This window comes from Elgaria multicarinata, chromosome 1, assembly GCF_023053635.1.
Source record: "Elgaria multicarinata webbii isolate HBS135686 ecotype San Diego chromosome 1, rElgMul1.1.pri, whole genome shotgun sequence".
Classification (NCBI taxonomy): Eukaryota; Metazoa; Chordata; class Lepidosauria; order Squamata; family Anguidae; genus Elgaria; species Elgaria multicarinata.
Window position 1 is genome coordinate 102,122,841 of NC_086171.1, and position 24,172 is coordinate 102,147,012.

Sequence of the window (24,172 nt, forward strand, 5' to 3'; positions counted from 1 at the left end):
GCCTCCTAACTCTTCAAAACATTTATTGCTTAATCCACAGATCATTGCAACACATAAAAACTTAAAATTTTACAATATTGTTAAACAATATCAGAAGTTACACATAAGGTTAAAACAATAGAACTACGAAATACATAACAATTCTTAGCTGAAATGATGGTAAGGTGGGTGAACGACAAACATACAGAAACCTTTAATAACTGCCAATCAAATTGTATTCATCTCTCTGAATCGTTATAACACTTCACACCAATAGTATCCAAAAACTTTGTTCTACATCTAGTAGCTTTCACTGCAAACGGTGCAACCCTCTGTATCAGGTATGGGTTGGTTGAATACAATAAATATGTCAATTTCTCCTTAATACCCCTATATTTCACTTCCTTTAAAAAAGGCTCTAAATAACTTTTTCTTACGTCTGTATATAATGGACAGTCAAATATGTAATGTGCCATGCCCTCTACAACTGGATCTCCACAAACACACAACCTGTCTTCTACTGGTATGCCATGAAATCTCCCCCATTTCATCATAGTATCTGTTTGTTTAAATCTTAGACGTGTAAGGGCTTTCCAATGTTCCATTTTCATGGGTATTTCTCAGATTGGTGCAAATATTTTGTGCTAGCTAACCATTTCAGTGTTCTTGAAAATGTGAAAGCAGTTATATTGGTTTGCACTCCTACATCAAATACTCTTTGTTTGAAAATATTTCTGCTAGCTGTCAGTATTGGACTGAGTGCCTGGTCAGAAAATGCAAAGTTTGGAAGGAGTTTAAAAAGTCTCTGCAGCCAAAAGTTCCGTTGCACAATTGACTTTTGTTCCTCCAGACAGATCTTTGAGATTCTTTCTTCAGTTAAGTTATTTATTCTACACAATAATTTACCATCCTTACATAGATGAAACCAGAGATCTTTTCCATACCTAGTTCTGCTCTAGCAAAGTAAGCTGGAGTAGAGTTGGAGACCCACCCCAGAATCAGACACAAAAAGCAACTTTGAACTTTTTCAAATTTTGTAAGATTTGCAAACCCCCAGATTTCTGCGCCAAAAATTAGCATAGGTATCACTTTTGCTTTGTAAATTTTTAAAATTTGGCATAATATGCCTGGGTAACTGTAATTTAACAGTCTGTTTAAAGACTGTAAACAAGCAACTGTTTTAGTCCATTTTTCTTTCTTTGTGAAGCCCAGGATCCTGATGCAGAGAAGTTAAGACCAAGGTTACAGTAATGTTTTACCTGCTCATAACACCTTGGAATTAATAGACGATCTATGAAACTTTCTCTTTTTACCAAATACTACTACTTTGGAGTTATTGTTAATAAGTAGCTCATTTTCTTTACAGTATACACTAAGCTGTCTCAGGAGTCTTTCCAAGCCCACTTGAGATGTTGAAAGCAAAATCATGTCATCAGCATACAATAAAATATTTACTGCTTTGTTTGAAATGTTGGGCATATGATAACTGATTATGTACAAATGACACCACATCATTAATATAAAAATTAAGAACAAATGGCACTAGGATATGCCTTTGTGTGTTGGAATATGATCAGTGAGGGCAAAAGTTGAACCTGTTCTCACCTTCAGATATGTTTCTGAATAGAGTACTTCTATTAATAATAAGAGCCTCAGATCTATATTTGTATTTACCAACTTATCCCAGAGATAGCACCTATATATAAAATCAAAAGCTACACTTAAGTCTATAAAAGCTGCAAAAAGCTGTCCACCCTTAACGGAATACTTAGTTATAAGATGATATAAAGTAAAACAATTATCCAGAGTAGATCGTCCTTCCCTAAATCCACTCTGTTCTTCTGTAAAAATGGCATTTTCTTCAGCCCAGTCATCTAGTTATTGTAAGAGGTGTTTAGCATAAATTTTTGCTGGGCTATCAATCAGACTGATTGGCTTATAATTACTCGGATCCTGCTGGTTATCTTTCTTAAATATGGGAATAATTATACTAAGATTCCAACCCTTTGGAATACAACCTGTACTATTTATATGGGTAAATAATCCAGCCAGTAGTGAAGCCCACCAATCCATGCTGTTTTTGAATAATTCAGGAGGTAAAAAAATCCTCACCTGGTACCTTATTGTTCTGCAATGGCTGAATAAGTAGTTTAATCTCAAGAACAGATACAGGAGGCCATAAAGGTAAAAGATTTGTGTCGTGTGCCTGAGTCAATTTACTTACTGCCTTTTCCCTTTTTGAATAACTCCAAGTAGAAATTTTCCCACTTTACAGCTGGTATAGAGATATCAAAAGTATATTTTACTTCTTTTAGTCTGCCTCCAACTAAAAAAAGGCAGAGTTTGACCATATTGCGACCAATTCAAGCTCAGCCCAAATATATTTCTGGAACTGCGATTTCTTAGCTGAAATTAATTTATTATAGTCACATCTAAGTTTTGTCATTGTATATTGTGCTTCCTAATCAGCTACAGCATGCATTCTCCATCTCTGACTCAACTTCTTTCTCAGTATTCTGCACTCTCTGTCAAACCAAAATGACTTCATGGGCTTTAGCTGGTTTGAACTTATATAAGTTTTTAGATAAGGTCTCATGTTATCACATATAGACTGATCTGCTTCCAATACCAGTTTTATACTGGAGTCAGGAGCTAGAATTATATTTTCTAGAAATATGCCTAGAGCTGAATGCAGAAAATCTCTGAGTTTGTTCACTTTTACTTTTTGCCATTTCAATCTCCTCTCTCCCTGTATTTCCAAATTCTGTGCTAACCAGTGCTCTGAAAGGGACACAAAAGGGTTGGAGCTCATTCATATTCCCTTTTAAATGTCAGGCTGTTTTGGGATATGTATAGATATCTGGTGTTTACATATGACCTATCTACAATTGCTCTTGACAAGGTAGAATTTTTTATGCCTTCTTATTCCCAAATTGATTTAGTGATCAAACACTGCAGAAATGCAAGCTCTATATTATCATAATGTTATTGATGCACAACTCTAATTAGTAATATAAATTTTAAACTTAAAAAATTAACACACACATGTGTATGACTTCTGAATATTAATGCTTCAAAAGATTTAATGCACATGATCAAGTAGAAAGCCCACTTTGCAGTTCACATACTAACACCAAGATGTTAAACAGATCCCAGCATCCTTTGTAGTGGGAAAGAGATCACTTGCAAGGAGGAGAGCAGCAGCAGGGTTTTTGGCTGCTCTTGCTGAGCAGCTCTGTGGGTGATCTCCATAACTCATGCTGCACGACAGATACCAAGCTAACCTACAATAATCCTTAATGCAGACCATGGGTTCTCAGGGTGGCTTATTTGGGGGGGAATAACCCACCGGGGTGGGCATCCCACAGACAACACACTAACCTATCATGGGCTGTTCTGGAAGATATACCATCATGGGTTAGCATTCTGCGTGAACCCAACCAGTGTGTTGCATGAACAGCCCCACAGACTGTTTTCTAACTTTCTTTGTGAGTAAGAAGACCGGGGTTGCGAGGAGCTAACCCTAAACTGCTATTTCCCCCATGGCAGCTTGAGAGGTAGCAAGTTTCACTGGGAAAATTACAGCGAAAAGGGGTTAACACCCCTCCATGCTCCATGATCCAGATCTGTAACAAGGCTTCGGAGGCTGCTATTCACTCTTTGGAAAATGCAGGAGATGTGTGAACAGGATCTGCTGCATCATGTCTACCTTGGATCTCCCATGCACTGAATTACACCTGTCATTTTAATGTTCACACTTTTGCAAGATCCTTTTAAGCATCTAAGGTATTGGAAAGGTTTCATGCTTTGCATTTAAGCTGTGAAATAGCTTTGACAACTCAATGAAAATATTTAAAAGTATCTGGATCAATCTCCAAGATTGAGAGAGAAATCTTGTTCCCTAACTTCATATATATATCAAGGTTAGTTTCTTACCTGGGAACTGCCACTAAATCCAGGAGGCTGGCTGTATTCTGTAGAATCAATTACGCTACTATAAAAGCAAAGAATAGAATTTGCATTAATACATTAAAATCTATAGTTTTACACCTCTGATATCCAATAGCTTTAATCTAATAATATGATCTATCTACTACAGGAGAAAAGGTTTTTACAAAAAATTCTTAGGTGGATAAAATTAAGGAGTAATGTCAAGCTCTTTCAGGAGCTTGGAATCTTTTATAGAGCAATCCTCAATGGGATAGAGGAGTGAAGCAATAGATCCATCTTTTTAAATAGATCAGTTGTATAGTCATTTCCAGAACAAATACTTACACACAGAATGCCCTATAAGAATATGCATTTGCTAAATATTTGCATATATTATTTCTTCAATGCATCTCTAAAAGAAACTGTGAAAATTTAGTTCCATACTCTGCTTCCTTCTTTATGTTTCGTCACTAGCAGTGCCAGAACGGAAGGTGGCTAGAGAAACTCATTTGAGTTAAATTGTAAATAAACTCAGTGAAATGAGTTTACCTAGCCATGTGTGTGTTAGCTACACCAGAACTGCACAAAACAATCAATATGCATTTCCAAAGCATAGAACTGGAAATCTATCAAAATTCATGTCTTATGCGACTGGGTTATATAAAATCTAAAACATTATTATGGTTAGGTTCACTGCCATTTTATAAAGCTGGGAATGGGTCTGCTCTTGGTCATTTTATCAATGGAATTTCATTATCTATTATTAGAATAAAAAACGTAAATATAACAATGTTAGAGCACAAGTATTAAGCATAATATGAACTGGACATATTGTCAACTCTTATTCTATTTTTGTCTAAGATTTTTTGGACAATGATATGGATATGTTATTTTCTTTAAAATATGCTTACATTGGTTTAGTTTTTCTGTATTTTTGTACTGTTTCATTTGTAATAAAATTCAAAACACAAAAGAAGACTTTCCAAATAATGTATCTATCTTGAAATTGCTTTACATGGGCCACAAAAACGTTATGACCATCCAAGCACAAATGAAAGGATTGTTTCATTGAACCATTAAGTAGTGATATGCTATGCTATCACAGAAATTAATAAGTGGAACACTGCCACTGAGAAAAGAGATACCAAAGAGTAACTTGAGTATATGTGCTTTGTGACCTGCTAATTTAGTTCTGTGCCATTATGGAAATGAAGACACAGCAAAGATGTATTTAAACACTTGATCACTGATGCATCGTTCGACATGGACATACACATCAATATAATCCTAATGTTAATGAACTACACATGTCCCTAGCTGAGATTCTAATCAATACACTAAAAGTAAGGATTCATTAACCTGCTACAGCAAACCTCAATTAGATCAACCTAAGATTCTCCCTGGATTTTCCTCTGTTTCCGCAGCCATTCAAAGGAAAGAAGTTCCACTTCTTGTTTTGCTACTTTCTTTTTGCTCAGATACTAGCTCAAGCTTAGAACAGGTTGCAATCGTTTGTCACCAGGCAGGAGAAGAAGCACTCCATCTCAGCAAACAGTTCAACAGGCTCAAAAGTCACCTGACAACTGTCTGATAAGTCATAGCATTTCTACCAAAGGAGGCACATTACAAAGTAAGAACAATACATGCTGCTCTTCCAAACTATTGTTGTCGCTAAGATTAATGCAGGCAGGCAGGATGGCCGAAACACACTTTAAACTTAGCTCTTGTCCATTTGAACATAAAATCCAAACTTGCAAAGGCCACATTTTGCCCATGTAAAATGAAACTGTACCAACTATTATTTATGCCAAACAATTATAATGGATTCTGTAAAACTCAAAACACAGAGGAAAATTTATTTAATTTTAAGCCTGCCAGGGATTACAAATGTTGCTTTTTTTAATTGGCATCCTGCTTATGATGCTATTCATTTTTCAAGCCTTCTTGAGAAAGCGCAGCAAATAAACACCAAGAACAATAGTATTTGGTTGATCAGCATTCATTGGGAGTGCTTTAGGATCAGAACAGGCTGTTTAATGGCAGGGATTGGGTTAGACTATAGCATTATTCTTCGAAGTATGGGTTGAGACCCGGTACTGGGTCGCGAGGTGCTTTTCACTGGGTCACTTTCTCATCCTCTGCTTCAATCGGAGCCTTGACCCCTATGCAGTGGAGGAGGGGGCAGGAGAGAAAAAGGCAGGTCAATCTGGGGCCTTTTCCAGAACGCTGCTCCTCCACAGGGTCAGTTGAGTCACTCAGTGACTCACCTTATTGCGCCTGCGGCTGCATAGAAGAACAGCAGCAGCAGCAGGGAAAGGCGCGCAAGCTCTCCTCAGGCTGCCTGAGTCCCCATGCGCTGCGAAGGAGTTTGTTGAGCTTGGCTGGTTGCAGTCAGGGCTTTAGGGTAAGTGCAGGGCAGAGCCTCTGGGCTGTTTGTGTGTGTGGGGGGGGGAGTTTTCTGCAGGTGTGAGGGAGGGAGCCCGTGGGGTGGGGGTTGGGAGAAAGGAAAGGAAAGTCCACTTCTCCAAAATCGCCCTTCAAAAATCCATCTCTCTGGATTTGTGTTGCAAGCCTGAAATCTATTACTTGAAGTAAGTTGCAGTGAACTTAAGATGTCTGATTTTACTGTTGCTCTTTTAATTTAAAATTGTGCTTTGCAAAAACGTGAAGTAACTCTCCTTGTTTACACTTGTGTTGTGTGTGTGTAGAAAAATGTTTTCTTTCTTAATTGAGAAATAACAAAAACATTACTTTGCAACAAAGCACAAAAGCAACTGAATAAAATACAGTAAAGGAGATTTTCATTTGGATTTAAAAACAAAAAATATACACATAATGGCATGATATAGCTACTATTAAACACTTTTAGCTACCTAAACATGTGCATGTTTATTTACACAAGTAATTTCCACATAGCTCACTGGGACTTATTTCTGCACAGCTGGAATCCAAGGCACGTTTAGTAGGGAGTAAGTTCTATTGTCTAAAGTGGGGCTTGATTCCAGATAAATGTGCAGAGAAAAGCAGGCATTTAATATTCTGCCATTGAAACTAATGAGATTGCAGAACTCTATGGATGTTTGCGCAGACATACACCCCACTGTGTTCAATGAGTCTTCCTTCCAGGGTCTTGAGGGTATGTGATATTATTGTACTGGGTCGTGGGGGGGTGGGGGAGGAGGTTGAAGAACACTGGACTGTAGTACTAGTTTTCAACATTTTCTGATCCCGTACCCAATTTTAACCCGAACTGTCAACTTGGGACCACTCCAAATTTTATCATGTATCCACACTTCTCCTTGGCTTTTAAAGATGTTCAAGAACAAAGGAAGACAGGGTTCCTGTAGAAGACGAGATTATGGCAGGTGTAACAAGATGCTGAACTAGATAGGACTTCACTCTGATACAGTGGGGCTCTTTTGCCCTTGTGCACCTGCCAAAATTCTTTCTACATAACTGTTAAAGCTATAGGAACCTTGCAGTCCTCCTCTGCATGTGGTCATCCTGATTCACCCCCCACAACCAGCCCCACACATCTGAAGCAGCTGATAGATTCGTACCTGTGTGAAGGTGAGTACGGTTCAAACTGAGGCACAGTACTGTCCTCACTGACTGGTGAATACAAGCCACTCATTTCCTGGAATACATACAGAGTCACATTACAGTAATTACACAAAATAAGATTTACATCCCCCATTAACAACAGGCACCTTTAGGAACATATTACTTTACTCATTATTTTTATTTCAGCTCAACTACTTTTACACAACATTCACAGCATGCTCTAGAGAGACTAATGATATTTTCTCTGCTTTTGCTGCTAACCCAGCTGAGCCACATTGAGCTTGTTGTCAAAGTGCTTTATTGAAGAGCAGACTGGTGCAAACAAGACCAGTAGTTCCCAACTGAGCCTCTTAAAATCAACCTAACATTTCCAAATGTTAACCTTTATAAGCTTCTTTTAAGATAGCAACTTTGAGATGAGATGATATATTTGGGAATAAATGAATTCATTTCCTTTGTAGCTCAGCATTTCTGAACCAACTTCTCAGAGTCAGGTTCTGTTCTGTTTTTACAAGGGTGTTGGTTTAAAACTGGGATCAGGAGGTTCTATTTTGTCTGTGTGCAGAAGATAGATAAAAATAGACAGTAGTTGCAAAAGCAAAGTAGACAAGTTACTGCATACCCACTACGTAGTAACTTGTATACTACGTAGCTGGCACATGAATACGCTCATTTAAAGGCCTCCTTCACACACACCTCTCAATAGCTGTGGTGTAATCTAATGGAGTTGTATTATACATGTGAATGCCACCATTCTGTGAACAGCGGCAATCATATGGTTCTTTCCATTGAAGACCCTATGACATAGCTTCATTCCTATGGTTCCAATATTCATATACATGCTACAACCACATGGGATCACATTAAAGTGGGCTTGATTCTATTAATTAACTAACAGAAAAATAGCCAAATAATAAACAAGGGCTAGTTTATTGCTCCCATCTTACAACAGATCCACCTGAGTGATGCTCCTTGGCTAAAGTCTTTTATTTGGCACAATCATTTTTGTGGGCTGAAGTTTGACCCATTAAAAATTCTTTTTAAAAGATGTTTTCACAGGCCACTAAACATTATTATGCAACTTCCAATGCTTCACAAGCCGTTTGTAAATAGAACAAATACACAGAATTAACCAACCATTTGGAAGTTGCACAAGTATTTGAAATGCCCTCACATCAAGCAAAAAACTGCAAGCATTCAAGTGAACAAATTAATGAGAGAGCTTAATCTGTTCAGTTTCTCCATTACTGAAGCAAGTGCCATAAATTTAACAAAGCAGCCCACAGCGAGGAAGACAGTTTGATGGGAGTGAAAAACTGCTCATGTTGCAACAATGGCTGGGAGCCTCACCTCCACTCGTTTAATATCTTCTTCCAGAACACTCAGCTCCTTCTGAATCTGTTCCAGTTGCTGTGGATGGAAAAAGGATAAAAGAAATCTAAGGCAATTTGTATTGGCAATACTGAGGCTGTCATAAATTAAGTCATTTTCTTTAAAAGGGAGCGGGCATGCATGCTAAATTAGAAAACGACACATTTCAGGTAGTCACTATGCACAAGTTAATGTGAATTCAGAAAGGCATTAGATAGGCAAACTGCATTCAATGAATGTCGCAAGCTGTGAAATACATGCAATAACATTATGTTCCTCAGCATCAGTAACAAATAGGCTCCACATTATTAAATGTTAATATCCAGTACTCTTAACATTCTTGGTTTTTAAAGTGATTTTTTAAAAATACACAATTATGCTTCAAGTAATTAGAAAGTCACTGATAATCCAACCACCACTTGCCTATAAGATAACAACAAAAACTCTTTAAGAAACAAGTAAAATAATTTAACTGGACCGAAATGAAATTGCATTTGCTTAGCAATAAATATATTTTTGAACAGGCCCCAACATTTTTGAAAGGATGGGAAGCCTTCACACAACTAGTTGTGATTTCGTATCAAAATATTACACTGTAAGAATCCCAATAGATCCACAGAATTGAAATCAAAATTGGCCTATCTCCAGCAGAGCAAGAAAAAAAGGTTACCCAGCATATCACCGGTTGCTGAATATATGGACTTTCCGTGTCATAGAAAAGTCAACTGCTCCGAATTTTACATTTTTAAAACATTTTATTTCCCCTTGTCTGCCTATAGAGGTGTGCAGAATCTCAGGCATATGGGCCAAATCCGATACTCTTGGGTTCCCCAGGCCACTCTCCCCTGAAAACCAATCATTTGGCAGCTTCCTGGCCTTTGTGCATTTCCCCCCCCCCCCCATTCTAAAAGGTTGAAATGCCATCTCCTAAGGCTTAGTAACTAGCAGTAAGAACTTTAAGATAAAATAAGCTGACATTCTCGGGCCCGCTACTTTCGCTTTCAGCTCCATCCACCACTGGAATGCAGCATCCGAGAACTTCTCCGAAATGGAATTTGACCCCCGGACTGAAAGAGGTTCTGCTCCCCCGCTATAGAATCTCACATAAAACAGTTCTCATCACTCTGAGCTATCTGAATGTATAAATATAAAAATAAACGTAGTAAATTAAATACATCCAATACTGGGTTGCAGTTTAGGAGCAAAACAAAGTCAGTTCACCAGTTCATGCAAAATTCTGAAGTTTAAATTAACATGTTCAATATAAAGACTGTCGTGTTTCTCTTTAGTTCTGCTCTCTGCCTGCTGAGAAACATGTGTGTTTTGCCCAATTTATAGGCCCACTATAAATCTGAATTATAGCGGGCCTTTACATTTTCAAAAATGGAGGTCAACTATTGGTTCTTTGTCCCAGAATAATAGGTGTAATCTGATATATACAACATCTACCAGGTTTGTTTCTTTCAGTTTGTAATCTCCATCTTGAAACTGCAGACCCTTAAGACCACAATATCTGGCCTAATCTTTGTACTTCTTTGTATCACCCCACTCACCACTCACCACCACCATCACTATTTTGTACATTTAGAGTTTTGGAGAACAAAAGGTCACACACTGTTTTGTGGCATTTCGCTGTTCTTAAAAACAGTATTACTTAACTGTGTATGTTATTGTATCACAGTGAATACCCTTCTGAAATAGAACAAACATTATTTCAAGTTTGACACACCTTTACTGCCCATCAACCAGAAATAGTTTTGGTCCCAATTAAACTTGTAGCAAAACAGAAAGTGTAAATGTCTGATACTCTGCTTCTGAGGGAAACTAACCACATTTTTAAAAGCCTCTTCCTAAAAATGCCTTTAACAAAGTTGTTTAGAGAAAGACAATGTGGTAGTTGACAATACCCCGGAATTTATTAGCAAAGCTCACTGTTCTGAGAAAGTTAAGATTACACATATTAAACTCTGTACTGGTCAAGCAGAATTAGTTATGCTGCTGCCAAACACAGTTTTGGCACACCAAGAGCCTGGGTAGGTTCACATGACTGAACAGCCCACCATAGCTTATTTAAGCCATGGTGGGCTGCGGCACGTACTAGCAGCAATTTCCAATACTCCATCCAAGGCGGCTGCTTGTTATGTCATCTGAACTCAGAGACCATGGGTTATGCGAAGGTTAAACAACCCTCACATAATCCAACAACATTCCCACTTATGCACGGCAACCCATAGGTCATTTTACCAATGGGTTGTCATTAAATGCTAATCAGATCTGCATGTCCTTCCAGGAGAGGACAGAAATTCCCAGGTCCATGACTTGACTTCTGTAGTGTAAACCAAAACCTCCTCATTAACCACAGAACAGTCTAAAAAGAGAAAACACAGAGGGAGATAGGAATTCCAAAAATGTCCCTTCTTAAAACTACTGAGGTGCCACACAAACGCAATCTGCATCCCACCCTCCACAATCAGATTGACCCAGTTCAGAATAGGCAGGTCAGTTTTAACTAGGAAACCTGATTGGACATGCAAGTACCCACTTGTGGGTGGTGATGCTTCGGCTATTTCACCTAGCATGGACAGGCTAGCTGCATTGCATGGCTGAAAACCATTTGAAACAAGTCCCCATTCCTAGGCCAAACACTGGCATGAATGGGATAACCCTTTAAAAAACAGACAGCATTCCAAAATCCTCCCAAAAATTTTAATAGGAATGAACATTTTCTCAAAGCTAAAGAGAGAATTTTAAAAGCCCCAAAGTAAAAGGTTATCTTGCAGTGACCACACTTTTTAAAGTATTCAACTTTAATGGATTTCAATGCCACTTCGCTCAAAAGATATGGAAATTAGCATGCAACCAGCTAAAATCTCTGCTATATGCTTTGTAGGCTTTTTTTTTACCCCAACTGCCATCTAATTGAGAACTAGAGTTGCTGAACCAGCCAAAAATGTAGTTATTTAAGAAAAATGGATAATAAACATATTGAAGCTACAAAGCTACCTTGGGAATAGAAGAAATAATTAACAGTTTGTGATTCTGAGAGCATGATTGATTTCTGCCTTTGTCATTTCTCCCTACCTATAAATCATCAGCCTATTCACATGTATAAACGACTAAGCAATAAAGTTTGACAAGAAGAACGATTAGCAGGAGCCAATGACAGCACTAGAGAATCCATGCTTTTAATTCTCCATGATTACCACACAATAACTAATAACAGCTCTATCTTTTGCTACTTAACATCTTCATTACGTTGACAGAGGACCAAGAGTTGAATGGATGTATTTAGGAAGTTGATGACTCCAGAATGTTGAAACTTGCACATTCAGCTAAATAAAGCAATGCAACATTTCCAGAGTAGTTTCCTCCTTTACAATATTTTGAGTTCCTCAAAAGAATGTATACATGAGATGTATAAAATCAGTTTCACTTAGTAAGGACTACGTTTGATCAAAAACTCAACTTCATAATCTGAAACATACATGAGATCCTTGTACATGCATGTATTAGCTTCACTCCTCGCTTCATGTATGCAGCAAAAAAAAGGAAGGAAGTAACAGCTAACCATAGCTTCCACTTACATCCATGGTTAATAGCTTCCAAACAAGCTGGAATATAAAGCTAAATGGTCTGAAGTTGGCTTCTATATTCTGGCTCATTTAGAAGCCATTAATAATCATTTTCTAGTCCAGCCATAATGGAAAGCTCTGGTTAACTGCAACTTCCTGACTGGTTCACTCACTCAGGCCAGGGGAAAAGTGAAGTGGTTGCATACATGTGTTTGAAGCTTGTACCTATCTCACCTTATTAAGCAGAGACTTGATTATCCAAATGCTGTCATACACACTCTTCAACTCATCTGCTATCCTGAAAGTGGGCCTTAACTGCCATTGCCTGGGAGAATCTAGAGGATATAGTCTCCACAGCCCAGTTCTCTCACTTCTGCAGCAGCTGAGGAATGCACAGCTCCGATCCTTTGTTGTTGCTCACTGCTCTCAAAAGAATTTTACAAGATGCGACTGCAGCCTAGGGGTTAATTGCACTGAAACTGAAATGGATTTCAACTTACCACAGGTCCTCCAGAACAATTCCCTTGCTTTCTCACTATTACATCCTGAAGACCTTACAACAACACCAGCCCTCTCCAATTACCTTTTGATCAACTTGGCACAACAGCCTTAGTCCTGGTCTTTAAGCAAATACATTTTCTCAACTCCCCCCACCCCCACCCAACGATGCAAAACAATTTATTACCATCAGCACTCCCACCCAATCTGGATGCTTTCTGCCAATGGCTGGTTTGGTTTTCCATCCAAAAATAGCCTCCACAAACACAACTTGTGTACTGCCCCTCTCAGACTTCCTCCTAGCTGAAACCCAGAACTCAATTACATGCAAAAGCATCGTGTTCCACTGACCTGTGTGCACTACATACACATTGCACTTTTGCCCCCACAGATCATCATCTGGCCATATTAAGCCCACCTTTAAACTGGGCAATGCCTTTATGGTGTCTTTTCTATCTCTATGGTGACAATCTGCTCTCACATTTCCAGAGAGTTAGGGATGAAACAGGTTGAACTGCAGAAACTGCATATAGTCGGGGGAAATTGTGTCTGACCTTTGTTTCTTACCGATGCCAACCTGTCTTTCTGCCTTCCTAGAGGCAAAATTGCATCCTTCTTATCAATGACTGACTTTTGGTTTCACCCTATCCAACACCCTAAAGCAGATCATGCCACTGCATTAGTTTCACAGGAAAGGTGCTATAAATATGCAGCCTTGTCTTTTGGGGAACGTTTTCAGTTACAGTTAGAAGAAGCTGGACTTCCTTTCTGGAGTCCATGTTTTGGAAAGAGGGCGAGGTAAGACCTCCTTTTGAGACTTCCAAGTTAGTCTGGTCTAACAAATGCCTGAGGTAAACCTCGACCCACACTATCCACCATACTCCTAACCTCACTCTCTCCCACTACGTGCTTCTAATCCCCGGTCCCACTATTTCTCCATCCCCTCCCATTCCAGATCTCACTTTCCCCTCATGCTGCTCCCAACTCCTTATCCTAAAATACTAGATACAAGAAAATAATAATAGTTTATGTCCTAAAAGGACTAGGGGAAACATTGCATAAAATTTACTAACTTAATTTTTTTTATATAATGGTATAGTTTAAATATTTATATAGTGGTGCCAAAATGTGATCTGTGGTTTCCCCAAGTGTTCCGACTTCTCCTAACCTCAGATGAACTTCCCAGAAAGCACTCTTCCTTTCTAGAGCACTTCAGTGTGCTTCAAAGATTTCTCTTGCCTTCGAATTGCACTGGGGCTCTTCATGAACCTCCAGAGCTTTAATGTAGCTTTATACCTTTGTCATGGCTAAAGTCTGCTTGGCTGATGCTTCCAATCAGTCATTGACCAAACCTCAGTAAATGTTCCATATTTTTTATGGACAAATAAACTGCATGGTAGGCTTGGTCTGTGTGGCTGGGAGCAGGGAGGGGGGCATGACACTTAGTTTTTGTTTGGCTTTCTAAGTAGGAATGGGACTTACTTCTGAGTAGACAACCTAGGAACCTGCTTTAGTTTTCTGAGTGGCAGGTTTCAACTTCAACGCAACACAGTTTCCTTTATTTGTGGGAGATATGGGTGGCAGAAGCCCCATGCTGCAGCTACTACTGTTTACTTAAAACTGTAAAGACTGCATTTTGGTCCCACCTATTTTGCTCCTGCAAACTGAAATGTGGTGCCCAAGACTTCTCCCAGATTGGAATTCAGCCTTTTGGATGAAAACGATTCCTCTGCAGTATAAAATCACAGTTTAAATGTCTTAAATTTTGTTAGGCTTTGCGGGTTCAAATACATATTACATGCAAAAGAATCTTTAAAACCCAACCTTCTGTTTCCTATGTATAAAGCAACTTTGAAATGAGTGATTTGGAGTGAGGAACCAGCAGGGAAAGTTATACAACAGTTTCCCAGTCCATATGTGATTTGCATAATATGCAAATTTGCCCAGATTTGTGGAGCTGGAATATGGCAGTCTGGATACCTACTGAATATATTCCTCACAGGGCTGGGACTCAGAGATAGGAGCTAAACAAGGTTATGGATTTTCTGCAACTCAATAGGTATAATTTGTCTTAATACTCTCTTATCCAAATAAGTAACTAGAAAGCAATGGATTTATTTCCCAGACTGCAAGTCTATGTTTACTTGTGTACTGTAATAAAATGTTTCTTGTTTAAGTGAATCTGCATTCTAAACTGGGTAACTCGTGCTAAATTCAATTACTCTACAATTCTACTTTACTGTTTGGTACACATACTATACTATTTTAAGGAATAATGCAGACAGAATCTGGAAAGCTCAGCATACAGAACTCTAATCAACAAATAGATATCTATTCTATAGGAACTGGTCCTATCAATATTCTAAGTCCTATTGCCCTGAGGAAAATTATTCCAACAAATGGCTGTGTGCTTTGAGACAAGCAATAGGGCTGGTGCACCCTGTATATCTATTTTACTGTAACCCACTGAACCCACTGAGACTTACTTCTGAGTAGACATGTACAGGATTGCACTACAAAGTAACCAACCTGGGTTTAACCCAATTTATCTTTCGTATCTGAGGAGTTCTAGGATAGACCAAAAGTAGCGATTTCTAAAAAAACCAAAACCACCAGATCTGTGACAAAGGGGTGGAATTATTTACATACTAATGCTTGTTTCTAAAGTTACATTAAAAATAAGGCAGCTGAAATGATGCAGAAGGCAAGAAAGCTATGGCAAAAAGTTGGGAATAAGTTAAGTATCAGCTAATTTGACAATATTTTCACTGTAGTAACAAAAGGGAACTTTAAAAGAAGTATAGATACAAGAGAAAAGCCTTATATTTGTTTGTCTAGCCCTAATTACCTGTCAGAGCAGAATTGCCAGCATTCCAGTATTCTTCATCTATTTTTAAAAGATTGTATGCTGCCCTTCAGGTCGGTTTTTTTTTAAAAAAAACAGATATAACAAGATAGATATCCACAAGAGAGTGGCTTGTCAAATAAATAGCACAGTTATATGAACCTCAAGTTTAATCCTCATCTTCTCTGTTTGAAACAATACTTTATTCCACCCTAAGGCCCAGTTCAAACCCAAACCTGAAATGACAGATCTAGAGCAGGCACTACAACTGCACACATCCTGCCCCAGCGCCCCCACCACCACCACTCTAGACATACTCCTAAAGTTACTCTAAGAATTTTGATGAAGTCGATTTTGGAACGTGAGTTTGAAAGTAAACCTGGTTTTGTTTTAATACAGGCTGGTGATGATTAGATGCATTACCAGTGATGACCAAATGGGAGACACCTCCATAGTTGCTGGGGGCACAGAGACATTTATACAATGTAAGGAGGAGCCATTTTTGAAGGATACACAAACAATAAGAATCCCCTCATAACTCTGAGGAGCCACTATTTCCGAGACGTAGTCCAAATCTATTGAAATGAGGGTTGCCAGACCCCCACTGGCCCATAGATGCATTACCAGTATTGAGGAAGTGGTAGGGGGAATTTACAAGAGCGTGTGAACAATCCCATGCCACTCCCCAAATCCACATTCAATTAAGTCTAAACCATGCCAAATACTCACACTGGCCCATCCAGAGTAAATTCCCTTTCTCTACTGAGTTGTCAACAACTCTACTGTAGATAAAACTTGCAACTTGGACATTTACCCTTTTCCTCCCCAACACTAAATTGATTATAGCAAAACTGAATGCGCTACCTCAGTGCTAGCTCCAGGTTTTGAGGGCCCTTGGGCAAGACTCCTTCAGTGACCCCCTCCCTCAGTGAGTCTACCTTCCCTCCACCATTGTCACAAGCTGTTATTGCTCCTCATCCTCTTTCCATCATTGCTAGCACTTGCTTGTTTGACAGGCAAAGAGACAATGAGCAAGTAGGCAGCAGTAGGCAGCATCTACTGTTCCTCCTTCTCAGCTCCACCATTATATGGGTCAGGTGAACAAGCAGGTTGCATTGGTGAGAAGGGGCAACTCCGAGGGGCTGCTGTCAGTTGGGTGTAGGTCCTTGAAAGGTGCCCACTTTTCTCCCCAATCCACTAAACCAATACTGGTTTCGTCCCTCCTATTTTGCAAGAGAATAATAAAATTTATCAGAACACTAATTCAGCAAGGAACATCAAAAAAACCACTCACCCCAGAATCTACAATAATATGTGTATTTGCAAGATGACAACAGGCCTTTCATATTAATATTTGTTTAAAAAAAATTTACTGAAAAGGTATTAAAAGTGTTTGAAGCTATCCAACTCTAGAACCAGCTGCAATTTATTTCAAGAACTTGGTGGAACTGCCAACAAATACACTTTCCTTGACAATGTTCTCTCCAAAAAGGTATGAAAAGTTAATCAAAAGAAACACCAAACACAAGTAAAATGCACAAAAAACAAAACAAAATCTATCATACATAGCATAATAAAATCCACATGTTTCAAATATTCTTTTGAGCAAGATTCCCACCCACCTACACGTCTTTAAGAACCATTTGATGCCAACCTGAATTATTAAAAAAAATAATGTAATGGAAAGAAGGTTTCATAGTAGTAAATCAAAGTACGTTACATTACCTCTCTTTTATTTCTTCTGGCAACCTTCAGGAATTCCATCAAAATCTGTAGCTGGGCAGCATGGGATTCCTATAACAGAAAGTTTAGAGATAAAAATGAGATTGTGTACAAAAAATAGAACAGCTCAGCACTATAGAAACGTTTTCTTTATTTAAAAGATGCATATAAAAAACTGGTGCAGTAAACGACTCTAGCTATACTGTAGATATTCATGCACTCTCAAATAGTCTGTACAAGAGATGAACACTGGTATGTACATGCTGTAAAACCACAGCACGTTGCGCCACCGTTGAACAGTGCCTTATGGGAACAGTACAGATGTAACAATGGGTCCCTGCTAACTGTAGTGAGCAAACTGGGAGCCTGCCTCTTGGGCATACATACTCTTCCTTTTACCCATGATGTGAAGTTCACTTTAAATTACAGGAAAAGCTTCACTGGGGAGAATTTGCTCCCTCATAGGAGTAGAGAAACTCTTGCAAGTGGGTGCATACTCTCAAGGCTGGTTCTATACTGTATGTGCACCAGCCGCAATATCTATTATGTCAACCCTTCCCTCACTCCTAAGAATTACATTTGTTGAGATAATACTACAATAACCCAAACAATCCTGAGGAATAACACAGAATAAGTGCAAGTGGAGGCTGTAAACAGATGGGTACAATCCATGAACAACCTTTCTCTGAAGCACTGATAAACTAATTAGGACAAAGAACACATTGTTCCATCTTCTTTGTCTGAAGAATAAAGTAAGAAGAAAGGTGGTACAGTTCAAAAGCACAACATGAAACTTAAACAGTCAGGTTTCCATCTACTACTGGTTAGGCAAGCAACAGCCAAACCAAGGCAGGGAAGCAGAATGAATACTTTCACACCTGGAAAACCAACCACTATTTACAATGTGTACTTGAAAAGAAGAAAAGTGTTTGCTAGGGGATCTCCAGGTTATTATTTTAATTTAGGTGTTTATACAAATTAGTAACATGGGACAGGGCTATGTTTAGAAGGCACGTGACGAAACAATGCTTGCTAAAGCTAAGCAGATTTGAGTCTCATCAATGCCTGGATAGGAAATCTACTGGTAACCCTCTGTATGCCACCATTCTACTGAAGAAAGGCAGAATACGCTGAATAAAATATATTTTCAGGCATATTAGCATATAGCAAGGTGCTTTTTAAAAATCTTAATAGTTTTTAAACCCTTGCATATCAATGTACAGCAAGGGTTTTAAGATTTTTAAGATGCATTCACATGTGCACCAGCTCAAAAAAAGAGTGCAAGCAATTTCTTTCAGACAACAAAAAAGTGATGCCTAAGGAGGAGTAGAAGGAAGAAACAATGGCTGTGTAAGGGGGGAACCTTGTAACAGTGGAAAGAGATTTCAAGGACGTTTTTACACACGTTGCAATGGCAGTTTTCAAATCAAAACCTGATCATCATGAACCTTCAGTGCAGCATTACATTTAACAAGCTGACTACAGCTCAGCAATTATGCATCCTGACCTACCACATTACATAACTACAGCCCTAGGCAACCAGCATAAACAGGTGGGCTGTGTTTGGCTTGGTGGGTCACAGGCTGTGTGGGCCTGCTTTACAGCATCATCTTATATAGGAATACGGTAGTGTAAGGCTTATTATTTGAGATCTACCAAACCAGTTTTGCTCATTTTTGTTCTGAGCTGAAGCTTGAGCAGCGCAAACGTGCAGAAAATTTTGGAACTTCAAAAAAGATAAAAGTTCAAGCTTTGGAAAGCTAGGCAAGGAAGAGGGATGAGGCAAAGGAGAGGTTAATGCATTTGCCCCCACACTTTGTATGTATGTATGTATTTATTTATTTCATTTTTATACTACCCAATAGCCGAAGCTCTCTGGGTGGGTCACAAAAATTAAAACCATGAAAAGCATAATAACCAACAGTCTAAAAACACAATTACAAAATACAATACATAGTGTGTGTGTGTGTGTGTGTGTGTGTGTGTGTGTAATAATGCTTATTCCTGTGAGCTCTTAGAGTGTTGGGCTAATGAAAGGACAGGCACAGAACGTTGGGGAAAGGGCTGAAGAAAAATCAGTTGGTGATAGGAGGAGGAGGAGGTAAAGCTGAGCAGCAAAAGCTGAAAGGACACCAGAAGAAGAAGAGAGAGAAATCTTACATCACGTGTTTTCAACTTCAAACTTCAAGAAATGGTAAATGATCTTTTAAAAAAGAACATCTTTTTGTTTTCACCTTTGTCAGTTTTTTTGTATTACATTTATTTTAAAAGTGTAAAGTTGTTCTAGTCGCAAGGGAAATGGGCAAACTTATTTTTATTCATTCATTGTCAGACTACTAACCCCTATGGTGACACAGGATTTGCACTACAATATGAAATTCTTACAAGTAAAACCCCACATAAAAGTTACTAGTCTCCAAGTATTTTTACAAGTTTGTGTGCCCACATAAGACCATGTTATCTATTTGCATAATATCAAATGGTCTAAATGTGTGTGTGTGTAGGGGGGGAGATTCTAATGTACAAAATCTTAATTTTATTAAAACACTTGCATCCATCCTCTCAGGTATAAATTTGAGACAACTCACATGAATTTTAAAAAACAAACCAGCAAGTACCAAATAACAAAACACTTTCTCAAAATTTAATTAAAATTTAGAATAAAAATAACCTAAACTAAAAAGCAAAAACCAGTTTGCTGCTGTTTGAAGTAAAATTAAACCCCACAAATCTCTGGGAGAACAACAGTGTCTTCAGTTGACATTGGAAGTACACAAAGAGCACCAGATGAATGGACTGATTCCTTGTGTGTCCCCAATTGCAAGTAGTCCCAGATACCACCATGGTTGTCAATATCAAAAGCCACTAAGAAGTCTGGGAGATTTAACGGGGTTGAATTCCTTTCTCTCACACACAGCAAGTCATTAAGCAAAGCAACCAAGACTGTTTCAGTTCTAAACTTGGGTCAGAAGCGTCATATCTGATAGTCGAGAAAGGAAAATCACTTAACACAGGTTACCACTGAGTAGTTATTTACAAGCTTGTACCGTTATAGCATCAAGGTATCCATCATAACAATGCTAGGCAAGAGTTAGGAAGTCAGCTTTCTATTAGGATTTCCCTGAGCAAAAGAGAATGTCTCTTAACATATTTATTAAGAAGGGAAAAAACTTACTGCCTCCAGCTGTTTTTTCTTTTGGACCAGCAGTTCCAACATTAAGTTAACATTGGCCAAATCAAGGTTATCTTGATCTGTTCCCAGCAAATCTTGAAATATCTGCCACCTATGGCCATTCTAAGAGGGGGGGGGGAAACAAATCATCAAGTCATTTTCAGAGAAGTTAACCAAGCCTGATTAATTAAAATATTTCTAACCCGCCCCACATCAATAGTTTTCAGGGAGGGATAAAATCGATCAATAAAACAATGTAGCATAAAGCCATAAAAACAACAGCAATTCACAGTCTATTACAATCATCATCAATTTAAAATTAGCAGCAATAATCTGAGCAAATAATTCAAACTGAGCTACAGAGACCTAAAGGCTTGCATAAATAGCTAAGTCTTAACTTGGTACTGGAAAAAGACTAACATTGCTGCCACCTGGGCCTTTAAGGGGAGGGCATTCCATAATCAGGAAATATTTATTTATTTATTTATTTAAAACATTTATATCCTGCCCTATATCAATAAGATCTCAGGGCAGCATACAGATCAAGGTCCCAACCCATTTAGGGCTTTAAATGTTATCACTAACACATTGAACATGGACTGGAAGTGTATTGGCAGCCAATGCAGTTCCTATTATTATTTATTATTATTATTATTTATTATTATTATATTTATTTGTATCCAGCCTTTTGCCCAATGCTGGGCCTCAAGGCGGCCTTACAAAGTTTAAAATATACATGTGGGGGAGAAACAAAACCATAAACAATTAAAATACACAACAAAATTATAAGACATTAACATAGATGGAGGGCCAGACTATTCTCCAAAGGCCTGCTGGAACAAAAACGTTTTAGCCTGCTTCCGAAAGCCCATCAAGGAGGGAGCCAGCCTAGCTTCCCCGGGAAGAGAGTTCCAGAGCACCGGAGCAGCCACCGAGAAGGCCCTCTCCCATGTTCCCACCAAGCGTGCCTGTGAAGAAGGTGGGACTGAAAGAAGGGCCTCTCCAGAAGATCTCAATGCACGGGCAGGCTCATAAGGGAGGATACATTCTTTCAAATAACCTGGACCCGAACCATATAGGACTTTTATAGATTTGAGATGCTGTTTCTAGCAGCAATCTAGCCAATGTTTTCTTTACTTCCATGTGGTCCTCAAGGGCAGCCCCATATAGAGTATATTGCAGTAATTTAGATGGGAAGTGACCAGTGCATCAACTACTGTGGCCAGCCTATCCCTGTACGCGAATGGTTGTAGATGACAGGCCAGACAAAATTGGCCAAAGGCATTCTAAACCACCAAAAGCATTTAAGACTCATCAAAATACCAACATGCTGTAGCTTAAACCCCTTTCTGCCAGTAACTATGCCTTAGGAGAGGCATTTCAACCTTCTGAATAGGGGAAAACTGCACAAAAGCTGGGTCACCACCACAGGAAAGGGGGTAGAGCCAGGGCATGGAGGCATGGCCATCTAGGGGACACAGATTTGGTCCCCAGGCCTGAGGTTTTGCACCCCTGTAATAGAGGGATTATTTATACTAATTATAGCTGAAACGTTCTGGATAAAAGAACAATTTGAGGCCCTTTAATGAGGAATGCAACACGTATCCACAACGGTTTCAGACTTGGAACCTAATTAAGGTACAACTTCATTACCTCCCTTGTGCTTACAGTCTTTCTAAGTTAATTCCCCAAACCAATTAAACTTGACCAAATAGTTCAGCCCCCCTAATATCAGCAAGTCTTTGATATTCTTGACTAAATGTAACACACTCTGGCTACCACTGGTTCTGCTGCTTCTGCCATACCTGGTGATGTAACAAAAAAATAAAGATTACTTTTGAATCCACATTCATAAGTTCATGATCAAGTTTCTCCCCCTCCACTCCGTGGCTTGGTTTGCACATATGTAATGAGAAGCTATCATTGGTGAATTTTCCTGTAGGGGTTCTCACTGCAGTGGTGGTTGCCATTTTAAATATTCAGGGCATGGTGAGGGCACATCATAGCTTGTTACATGCAAACCTGCTGAGGGTGGGTTGTTGGGGTTGTCAACCTCCCCAACAACCCATCCTCACCAGGTTCACACTTAACAAGCTATGGCGTGCCCCTGCCGCAGCTTGAATATTCAAAATGGCAGCCGCTGCCACAGTGAGAAGCCCCGCGGGGAAATTCACCCATGAGGCTTCTTGTTACATGCGAATCAGGTCTGTGTCTTGTAATTTTAGTTTGTATGCCTGATGGCAGGGCTGATTTCTCTTTTTTATTGTCTTTGAGAGACAATAATTGCCTGAAAAGTGGGATAAAAATACAGTAAGTAAATAAATAATATAATTTACAGCCAGAAGTCTGCAAATAAGCTTGTGTGCACCAGTTGCTGGGGAACATGGGTGGGAGGGTGCTGTTGCACCATGTCTTGCTTGTTCATCCCTGGCCAATGGCTGGTTGGCCACTGTGTGAACAGAGTGCTGGACTAGATGGACCCTTGGCCTGATCCAGCATCAGGGCGCTTCTTATGTTCTTAAGTCTAAATGACATCTTACTGATGCAGACTGATTGAACAGTTTCTGAAAGGACCAGACTTCCTCAAATGCTTAGATGCTTGGAATAACATGTAACCCCAACCCCATAAGGACAGCATTGATTGTTGTCTTCATCAACAACAACAACAACAACACACTACAACTGCAACTTATGACCAGAAATAAAATGAGAGTAAGAAGATTTGGACATACGGTGCTACTCACTGAATGGTCCAGTTTGAATCTCTTTTCCTCAAATCTTTGTTTCTGTTTAAGGATGAGCTCATTCACTAAAGAAAAGGAAACAAAGTTCACAGGGATATATGCACAATGTCTGGACACATGCTTACTAGGAAATCAGTCCTATCAAACAACATCTCCAGCCTTCACTGTTTTCCCAATAAAGTTTTGTAACTTTTGCTAATAGAGAAACATTATAGAATACACATTGAAGCATCTGTAGTAGTGAGAGCAGTGAGTTGGCCAAGTTTGCCGACACCAAATTATTTAAATTATTTAATACTAAAAGGGATTGCAAAGAGATCCCAAAGGATGTCTCCACACTGGGTGAGTGGGCATCAAAATAGTAACTACAGTTCAATGTTAACAAGTATATAAAAAAACCTAACTTCAAGTACACACTGATGGGATCTGAGCTAGCTGTGACTGACCAAGAGAGGGATTTTGGAGTTGTAGTGGACAGTTCGATGAAAATGTCAGCTCAGTGTGTCTGCTGTAAAAAAGACAAGCCAGAAATAGGGGAAAGTGACACTGAATCGTAGTTCATTACTCTTAACCTTATGGAAGGAAGATTGGAGGGGGTAGTGACAAACGAGTCCAAGGCTTTATGGGCTCACAGAGCTTCATACACGTAACACTGAGCCATGGTTTAGCATTAAATGTGAATGATGAGACACTTAAATAGTTTAAAGTCAAAGGTGCTTGCTACAAGTTGCACAGAATATAGAAATTATATGATCTCAAAATAGAATACTAGTCC

At 39.0% G+C, this 24,172-nt stretch overlaps 1 protein-coding gene across 2 annotated transcripts in view; it reads right to left on the minus strand.

The window, feature by feature from the left end:
- Positions 1–24,172, minus strand: part of COP1 (COP1 E3 ubiquitin ligase) — a 163,932-nt gene that overhangs the window by 125,921 nt on the left and 13,839 nt on the right. Inside the window, exons 4-9 of one of the 2 annotated variants that reach the window (XM_063134089.1) lie at positions 23,398–23,462; positions 20,657–20,776; positions 17,485–17,553; positions 8,824–8,883; positions 7,470–7,546; positions 3,916–3,973 (exon numbers count right to left, since the gene is read on the minus strand). In XM_063134089.1, the coding sequence (XP_062990159.1) occupies positions 3,916–3,973; positions 7,470–7,546; positions 8,824–8,883; positions 17,485–17,553; positions 20,657–20,776; positions 23,398–23,462 (449 nt within the window). Of the gene's footprint in view, positions 1–3,915; positions 3,974–7,469; positions 7,547–8,823; positions 8,884–17,484; positions 17,554–20,656; positions 20,777–23,385; positions 23,463–24,172 lie in introns of both variants that reach the window. The other variant, XM_063134080.1, reaches the window with a different exon arrangement.